The sequence below is a fragment of the Corylus avellana genome, chromosome 2 (assembly GCF_965113065.1).
Source record: "Corylus avellana chromosome 2, dhCorAvel1.hap1.2, whole genome shotgun sequence".
Classification (NCBI taxonomy): Eukaryota; Viridiplantae; Streptophyta; class Magnoliopsida; order Fagales; family Betulaceae; genus Corylus; species Corylus avellana.
Genome location: NC_142491.1, coordinates 4820137 through 4829564, shown reverse-complemented (window position 1 = coordinate 4829564; position 9428 = coordinate 4820137). Strand labels below are relative to the sequence as shown.

General features: G+C 36.5%; 3 protein-coding genes across 7 annotated transcripts in view; all 3 read left to right on the top strand.

The window, feature by feature from the left end:
• LOC132167943 (Aldolase-type TIM barrel family protein) overlaps positions 1-2247 on the top strand; it is an 8670-nt gene extending 6423 nt beyond the window's left edge. For 4 of the 5 annotated variants that reach the window (XM_088513220.1, XM_088513219.1, XM_059578993.2 and 1 more), the window contains exons 10-14: positions 187-259; positions 356-436; positions 807-887; positions 981-1130; positions 2108-2247. In XM_088513220.1, the coding sequence (XP_088369346.1) occupies positions 187-259; positions 356-436; positions 807-887; positions 981-1130; positions 2108-2155 (433 nt within the window). In that variant the 3' untranslated portion in view covers positions 2156-2247. Of the gene's footprint in view, positions 1-186; positions 260-355; positions 437-806; positions 888-980; positions 1315-2107 lie in introns of those variants that run through there. The other variant, XM_088513218.1, reaches the window with a different exon arrangement.
• LOC132167443 (photosystem II 5 kDa protein, chloroplastic-like) lies at positions 1044-2540 on the top strand. Its single transcript, XM_059578417.2, has 2 exons — positions 1044-1130; positions 2108-2540. The coding sequence occupies exon 2, from the start codon at positions 2110-2112 to the stop codon at positions 2431-2433; it is 324 nt and encodes a 107-aa protein (XP_059434400.2). The 5' UTR covers positions 1044-1130; positions 2108-2109; the 3' UTR covers positions 2434-2540.
• Positions 2541-4263: 1723 nt separating this feature from the next.
• Positions 4264-9148, top strand: LOC132188110 (40S ribosomal protein S27). Its single transcript, XM_059602517.2, has 3 exons — positions 4264-4527; positions 5341-5693; positions 7082-9148. The coding sequence occupies exons 1-3, from the start codon at positions 4308-4310 to the stop codon at positions 8978-8980; spliced, it is 2472 nt and encodes an 823-aa protein (XP_059458500.2). The 5' UTR covers positions 4264-4307; the 3' UTR covers positions 8981-9148.
• The last annotated feature ends 280 nt before the right edge of the window (positions 9149-9428 follow it).

The following is a 9428-nucleotide window of genomic DNA, read 5'->3' as shown; positions in this document are numbered from 1 at the left end:
TATTAACAGTTTCTTATGTAGGTAAGAATAGGTTCTCACATGAACGGTATATGCTGAGCTTTATAACATTGTTTTCTTTCTGTGAGACTTTCTTTTCACATCTTCGTTGAGATGTTTGTATAATACTTCTCTTTCTTGATACTCAATAGGTTGACAAAACACTACTTTACCATTTTTTTTCTACAGCCCTTGGCATACTTTGGGACATGTTGATTCTACAATTTATGGTGCACCAAAGAGTGGTCTTACACGTCGTCAGGTTCATTAGCAGGCTTGGCTCTCTAATGGATACATCTCCAAATTTTATTTCATCAATTTACTTCACTTACAGTCCATTATTTCTTTGTCATTTTAGGTTCTAGAGAAGTATCAAGTATATGGGGATTCTGTTTTGCGAAAATATGGACAAAAACCAGGAATTCGGGATGTGGTGAAGGTAGGGATATTTAACTGCTTATCACTTTTTGATTATTGCTTTGAATATTCTTCAGTTTCTTCACTAAAATATGTTATTGTCTGGTAAGTTTTACTTTATAGCCTTGCTTTTCTGGACATGGATGATTGAACAATAAAACCGAACTATTTACATTGTATATGAACTATTAGAAAATATACTTAATTCCCGATCAGATTTTATTCTTGGTTTTATTGTCATTATTCTCAGATTCTATTTTCATTATTGCTGTAATTTGCATTAGCTATATTACTATAATAATTTGCATTAGTTTTTCTTTATCAAGAACAATACAAGTTTTCTTCTTCCTATATTATTCAACTTTTACATGAGCATTCTTCTGTGTATGCAGCCTTTACTTCATCTTTTCTACACGGAGCCTGGGAATGGTCTGTGGAAGCGCAAAGCCGACGCCGCTTTTCAACATTGCACGGTATGTCTGTTATTATAAACCCAATTGTTTCATTGCTTAGTTGACCAAGTCCTTCATCTTAAAGTTTCTCACACAAATTTGAACACCTTGTAGACGATTAAATCATTTTTTGAGGAAACCCTAGGGGCAATTCCCGACTCCGTCATGGATTCACCTGTCATGGAGCCACCATCTGGTCGTGATGATCTTTTTGCAAATGTACACAGTTTGCTACCCCCGCCATATGAAACGACAGAGCAGGAGGTACTCTATGCTTAATTTGTATACCTAATTGGAATTCATTGCTGCCTCAAATTGTGAGCAATTTTTTGGAACACGAGCTGATTGGTCTCGTGTAACATTATGTATCAAATTTCTGTTATCTATCAGCATTTTCAAATGACTTACATTTGAATATTTATTTCCGAAAGGATAAAGTCTTCTTTCATGGATCGGATGAAATTCTTTCGACCTAGTTTTTTAGACCAACATGTGTTTCACATGCATTTTAATAAAGCGTGTAATTCTTGTGTCTATTTTGGACACATGTCAATTTAATAGAGTAAGTTGGAAGAAGTTTTTCTTCAAATTAGATTAGAAGAAGTTGCTTTGGGCTCATATTACAATATGGTACAATGACCAAAAATATGAACATAAATAATCAAATGTGACATGTACAATCTTGTACGCCGTGATGCTTGGGCGTTGGGCTTTTTTTCTTTTCTTTTCTTTGATCATGAGAGAGACCTTTCACTGTTTCTTTTATATGTTCTTTTTTTTTTTTTTTTTTTTTTCAAAGTACTTATATTTAAAAGTCGTGTGCATGTCTTGTCAAGAAAAAAAAAAAAAAGCGTTTTGTGAGTACCGTAACGGTTCACAATTTTTGGGCTAAAATAGCTAGTCGGATGTAATTATATTTTCACCCAAATATAAACGTTTTGAGAGAGAATTGACATTCTTAAATAAACGTCCAAAGATCACCAAGACTATTGGGTCCACAAATTCTAGCACACAAGAATAAGAGTCCGAAGGCCACAAATTCTCATCAGGATATCTCATGCAACGAGGCACAACGTTACTGGTCAATGAATTTCTTTAAGGATAACATATTGGACGGCCCTCCAATGACCTCCTTTCTTATTACTTACCTTCTTCATGCTTAATTTAACGACTTCATCCATTGAGAAAACATAACCATAAAGGCAAAAGAACAAACACTTACAACATCAGTCACATTTCAGAAATGGCTTCAATCACCATGGCAGCTGCCTCATTCCTTGGTAGCATAACCCTTTCAAACAGGTCTCCGGTAGCCGGCAGCCGGAGAATTGTCGTCACAAATGCTGCAAGAGCAGCTGAAGGGGAAAAGGTGAAGGTCAGTTGTGACACTAAAAAGGAGAGCAACAGTGGACGGAGGGACTTGGTGTTTGCTGCAGCAGCCGCTGCTGTTTGCTCTGTTGCCGGGATGGCAGTAGCGGAAGGGCCGAAACCGGGGTCCCCAGAAGCTAGAAAAACCTATGCCCCAGTTTGTGTCACCATGCCAACTGCTAAGATTTGTCGCAGATGAAAGGGTTTGCGGTTTATTGTGGTTTCTATTTATTTGGTTTTAAGACAAAGTGATGGTGTAATTTATTCAAGCTTGTAATATTAAATTGGGAAATACTTTCTTTTCCATTGCCTTAATGGTTAAATTTTGTGACCTATGTTACCATCTCATGATCTTAATTTGTCCTCTGAAAAAACTAGGTTTAAATTACTTGATTAAAAAATTATGAAAATTTTAAGAATTTTACTAAACAATTATGTTAGAAAATCCAGAGGATCATGATCCATGAGCCGATTAGGTAAATATCCCTTGGCTAGCTTCGTCTCTGATTTCTCTAATGTTCACTGATTCATGGCTTCTGATGAGCTTATTTGTATATTGGCACCAATAATAAAATATGCAAGTTGGATTATGGGGCGCTTTTCTCTAACTTTATCTTAATCTAAAAGTTAACTTGCCAAATGTGGTAATTCACGTGACAATCTATATGACAGTTATCACGTTTATAATATTATCTAATTATTTTTTCATATATATAATTTTTAATGTTGGGAGCGAACGAAAAATATTGAATTATTAGGAAATCATTTCTAGGTCAACGGTAAATTTGTCATTGTAGGGTTGTTGACGATGATATTTGACTGTCTGACAATTTTGAGTGGTTATTAGTTATTTTTAATTGCAGTGAAAAAATATGGGAAAATATTTTCAGTATCATTTTCAAGGTCTCAATTAATCAAACAATAGAAAATCAGTCAGTTTTTTCAAAAATATTTTCAATGGAAAATAGTTTCCCTTAGAGACCACTTTACTTGTTACGCTACAAATTAACTTTGATACGGGCACAAGCGGCCGTATGTAAAGATTCAACTTAGCATTGCTTTACTATTATCAGCTCTCCTTGCAAACCCATTTTTGGACATCACTCAAGATTGGAGAATCGCCTCAAACATTTATGAGATTTTCTCTGCTATTCCGACTTCTTTTTGTTGGAAAGCTTGAAATGTCAACTAAAGTACTAATTTCTATGCTCATCATGCAGTAAATTGAGGTGCAATGAAAAACTTTTTTGGCTACATTCTCTTTTCCCATTTCTCCTCTCTTTTTTCCCATTTGTAATGGCAAAATGCCCTTGTCTCTTCTCTAGTTTTTATGCATGATGTACTTTTTTTTTTTTTTTTTTTAAAAAAAAATGATATTGCAATTAGGACTAAAGCCGGTGAGAAATTAAGATAAATATAGGTGACTTTCAACTGTACTTATAACATCTATGATAATTGTTACAACTTAAAACCAATTTTAATGATAGCTTTTCCGCTAACTACCTCAGTCAACGAGGATTCCCTCGTCTATGAAAAAAACTTGTTTTAGTTGCTATAAAGGATAGAGTTCTTTATTGGTCTTTTCATGTATTTGGTTTCTTTAATTTTCTTGTTATTTTGACTTCTGTATTTTGTTGTAGTTGTTTGTTTATCTCATCTACTTATAGTCTATTTGGGATTGCGTTTAAATGATTTAAAAATGTTTTTAACACTAAAAAAGTCCGCTTGAAGAAAAAAATATTCGTTTGGTAAAAAAATTAAAAGAGCTTTCAATGGTTCAAAAAACCTAAAAATGGTTAAAATGCACTTTTTGAAAATTTTTAAAAATGAAGCTTTTGTCCAAAAGCTTTTTTTGACTTAAAAACTCTATTTCTCAAACGCAATCCCAAACATGCTCTTATACATGTACGTTGCGTATTGTAGGGCCAAAAAGAAAAAACAAAATAAAAATTAATTTTAATTTTTGTGTATTGGAAATTGTCCACAAAACCTTGTAAATTACGAGTTAACCCAAACAAATGAAAGGCATTACACTCTGGCAGTCACAGCCACTCTCCAACGCAGAAACGAACCATGGAATCAGAGACCACCGCCCCAAGGACAACTTCATGGAGCTCTTCGACGAACTGGACCGTCTCCGGCGGCTCTCTCGTAAATTCCATCTCTTTCGAGTCCTATCTTTCCCCGATCGACTACAACGAAGCCGAAGCCACCGCCGATTCAACCACCACCTCCAAATCCCCTCTTATTCTGCGCCCGACCTCACCGGATTCCGGCCCTTGCGAGATTAAAAGTGAGTTCTAGAAAATTTCAGTTCTTTGCTTCTCTGTTTGTTTCGATTAGTAACATTTTTCCGAGAAAATTCGGTTAGGTTTCGTTGTTCCAGTTTGTAGGAGTTCGGAATGATTTTTCCGAGAGAATTAATTCATGGACTATTATCTGTATTGGTTGTTTTGTGAGAAATTTGGAGAGGATTTGGGAATTTGTGTTTGCAACTCTGTTTGGTTCATGAGAAAATGAAGGAGGAGAAGATTATAATTTTTAGTTTTATGTCGTGCTTTTTGGTTAAGTTTTTTGCGGAGAAAGTCAATTAGGTTTCGTGGTTTCATTTTGCAGCAGATCGGAGTGCTTTTTACGGTAAAATTAACTCACGAAATATCAACTGTTTTGGCTGTTTTACAAGAAAGTTGGATAGGATTTGTGAATTTACTTTTCCACATGGTAGCTGATGAAAAGATTTGAAGTAATATGTTCCTACTATAGAACTACTCTCTATCTCATAGAAATTTCACTTTTTTCTGATAAATTAAAAAAAAAAAAAAAAAAAAGTAAATGAAATTTCTTTTAATGAAGTTCCTTACTTATCAGGAAGAAAAAAAAGAATATTATCTAGTTTACGATGCTATAAGAATGATTCTATTTGTGTTTCTATTATATCAGAATTGGTTTCTGATATGATGTTTGTATATTAAAGCCATCTCTATTAAGTAGCTCTTAATATGCAGACATCATTTCTTTATCATGTTTTAGTGAAAGTAGAAGGGAAAAATTGCTTGGAACCTCTTGCATTATCCTTGTAAATAATAAAGAACTTCTTTCGTTGCAGTTGGTTTTACACAAAAGCATGAGGTCCAGCAGGTTTATGTTCGAAGTACTGCTCGAGTCTATGAGATATACTATGATTCTGGACTACAGAGTGGCAATGAGTATCTCTGTACTGTTCGCTGTGGCATTGCTGCCAGAGATGAAGAAGTGCTCACAGCTGACATTGAAGAAGCTGCTTCTACCAATCTGAGGGGGCCTAATGAAGGCCTTGCTGAAGAAGTGAAGAATAGTAGCAATTTGACCTCCAGTGAAGATGACTGGGTTGAAGTGAAAGTCCCTGATACTCCTGTGGTTGAAAATAAAAACTTCTCTTTGCCATCAAGGACTGATAGCAATTCAGGGATAAGCAAACAGGTACAATGATGACTATCCATGTACTTTTTTAAAACAAAGCTCTTTCTGTCTTCGTTTCATGTTCTTGAATGGTGGCCAGGATGTTTTGATGCATTTTACTTGGCTGCATGTGTAGAGGCTTCTGTCCCCTTCCCAAGAAAGACAAAGGGAAAAAAAAAAAAAAATAGGAAACACAATTTCTTCATCTATGTACTAGCCATTGACAGGACCAAAGTAGATTAAGAATGCAAATGATCTTAGTGGAAACTGATGAGGGCATTATTTTTGTTACTTTTTGGCTAAATTACTTCAACGTTCCTCGGATTTTGTCAAAAATATATACACTCTTACCTTCTATATTGGAAAGTAGACTTCAAGTTTTACAGAAGACATACATTTAAGTCCATCCTGTTAATATTAAAAGAAAAATAATTTTTTTTTGTTCCAACTCAAATGGAAGGTGCATGTCACAGAGCCCTCCTTCACCAAGACATGGAACACAGCTCTGATGAGCTCTAATTGAACACAAATTTTTTCTTAAAGGGGCAACTCAACTGACCAATACCCACTATCACCCATGGTTGAAAGCCACCGTTTTTGTTAACTAAGCCAAAGTCCCACCAACATCTCTAACCTGTGATGTTGGTTTGAGCAGACACAGCACCACCATTGCTCATGAGATCTTCATGTTTAAGGCTGCAGACAAGGCTCTGACATACGGGTTTTGCTTGCATGCGGCCAACAAGTCGGCTCTGCAAACCTGCTTGCTGAAGGCGAAACCTTATGATGCTAACACAAGCCCATCTAGAATATGCAATGCTCATTGTCAAAATTGAAGCTTGTTGATTCTTTTCTACTTGGTTGGGGTTAGAAGATCGAATATGGCTGGGTTAAGTATTGGTGATTGTGGTTTGGGGTTTGGAGACTTGGATTAGCCAGATGGAACCCAGTTGGATTTGGGATTCGGTGATGGTGGTTTGGCATTTTGAAATTTAGGATTTGTAGACAGAAGGAAGGGAAATGTTTAGGTTGGAGAAAGAAGAGGAGGATGAATGACATTAAGTTAAAAATGATTAACCCCAAAATGAAGCAAAACTCCAACAGTATTCATTTTCCATGGGTGGTATATATCTCTTAACATGGACTTAAGTGTAATTTCAAAAAGTACAAGGGAGGTATGCATATTTGACAAAATCTACGGGAGATTTAAGTAATTCACCCTTTATTTGTTTGAGCTCATTTTTCCAAATCTAGAAGGGGATACTAACACTAGATGGAATGCTCAGAATAGTGACTATTGGAGCCCTGTTTTTGTTTGCCTTTTGGCCTATAGCTTTTTTCTTTGTGCTTTTAGTTTTATCCTGTTGTAATTTTTTTTTTTTTTCCTTCGTTTAACCTAAAAATTTCAGGAGCTTTATGAGGCTACAGCGGAGATTACTGATGCAAGTCCCTGCATGTCTGTCACACTTCGTCTGCTCTCACTTCAGAGTAAAGGTTGTGTTTATGTTGAAGAAGTGTATGTGTTTGCTGATCCTGTTGATTCAGCTGACTCTGAAGATCAAGAGGGTCGGGTGGAAAACTCAACTGGAAGTTCTCTTATGACCATGCTTGTACCTACCCTTTTGCAGTTATCTAAGACAACTAAACATGATACTGATACAAGGGAAAAGCAGAAATTCCATGACTTTGGTTTGAGATCGACGGATCCAATGAATTTTGCAACTAGAATTCATCGGGAAGGAGAATCCAGCATTGCTGATCATCAAGAAGTGAATGGTGCTAGTCCAGATGCAGCTCAGGTACAGAACCCTCTGCAAGTGCCTGTTTCAGAAAACAAGCCTGATTATACCTCATATAGTCGTCTTGAAAGCTGCATGGACCAGCTTGTTTCTCGAGTAGGCAGAATAGAAGAGCTTTGTTTGAGATTTGAAGAAAACATGCTAAAGCCCATAACCAGCATTGACGCAAGACTCCAGAGGGTAGAGCAGCAAGTTGAATTACTGACCAAGAAATCACATAATTCTGAATTGCCATCTTGCTCGAGAATTGTTGCTCCTGAATTTTCTTGCAATGGATCAGATTCCAACTCTTTTTATAACAGTGGAAGTGATCATCCCAATTGTGGGTCATTTGAATCAGACAAGAAGGATTTTCATTCAGATGTAACATCCATCCCTCCTGATGATACTTCTGACTCAGTAAATGCTACTCAGTTGCTCCCAAGTCTCATAGTTACTGCTCCCGAGTTTTCAAATGGTGATGATGTGGAAGAAAATTGTGCATCGGAATCAGTGACAAATTCTTCAAACGATAAACCAAGGCAAGCTTTGTCAATTGATGATGCTTTAGCATCTGCTCTTGCAGGATTTGTTTCTTCAACTTCAGTCCAGCCTCCAAAATATACTCAAACTCTATCTGTTAAAGCCCCCGAATTTTCAAATGAGGATGATGAAAACGATGATAGAAGAGCCTCACCTAGTGTTCAATGTGAAAAAGCCAGAGATCACTCGGTTTCTTGCTACAAAACAGACAGGACAGAGTGTTCAGAAGATTCAACTTCATCGAATACTTTAGATGGTGAAGGGTATGTAATGAGATCTCTTGATGATGACCGCTCTGAAAAGACAGCTGAGGGAGCTGACGGAGATTGCCGGCACTGTGATGGAGGAGAAGGTGATTGTCAGGCCACAGGCATTGACACTATAGTTGAACATGATATGACCAGAACAGATTCTAATCAGATATTGGATGAAAATGTAAATGAAGAAGTGAGCAATGAGTCAAGCAATATCTTAGTTCCTAATAATACTCAGACTTCGGATCAGACGGAGAATGTCTCTGATACTACTGAGGAAGAAGCTTTTGCAAACTCTGAATTTACTGCTGCTTCAGAAACCACAAAATCTGGGTCTGAAATTCTGGAGAAAGTTCTTGAATTTTCATGTGCTTCGTCTGTAGTCAATTTCGAGATTCCAGTCCTGGATGTGAAATTTGCATCTCAGGAAAATTCTAATACTAGGGCTCCTCTGGAAGCCCTTTTGGGTGACGTGCAGGAATCAAATGTCGAACCTCCTTGCATCAAGGATACATATGATGATTCTGATTCCCCAATTGGCGAGCAATGCAACTTAATATTGGTGGATGAAGGCGAACCATCGGCTGCGGCAGCCGACAGCCATCTTTCATTGGATATGAACTACTGTAATTTAATGGACATGCCTTTGATTGAGGAGAGCGAAAGCCTGCTGGACTATCAGGATTTTCTTACATGTCGCAGCCATGAAGTCTTTGCATCAAGTCTCATTTGATAATCCCTTGTAACCTTTTTCTCCTTATCAATTAGAAAAAAAAAAAAAAAAAGTCATATGATAAAGTTCTCTCTGTATGTAAACTTGGTTTTAGGCAGTAGATGTGTGCTGATCATCATTTTGTTGTATATACCTTTTTCGTTTTTATTTTTCTTTCTTTCCTTTTCATCTCATTTTAACGATTTCCAAGTAACTTGAATGTCTAGTACATTTTGACCATGGGGGCGGCTGAGAGCTCAGATTGCTCTTAGAAAATTTTAAGCAAAAAAAAAAAAAAAAAAAAAAAAAGAAAAAGAAAAAAAGGGAAAAAGATACACTTGGACCTTGGTATATTCTTCCAAACTATCACTAATTCAATCATTTGCCACTTATACCTCTCAACTTCAAAAAAATAATTGATATTTGACCCCCTCTACCACTGAACATTACACTCTCTTTTAACATTTGA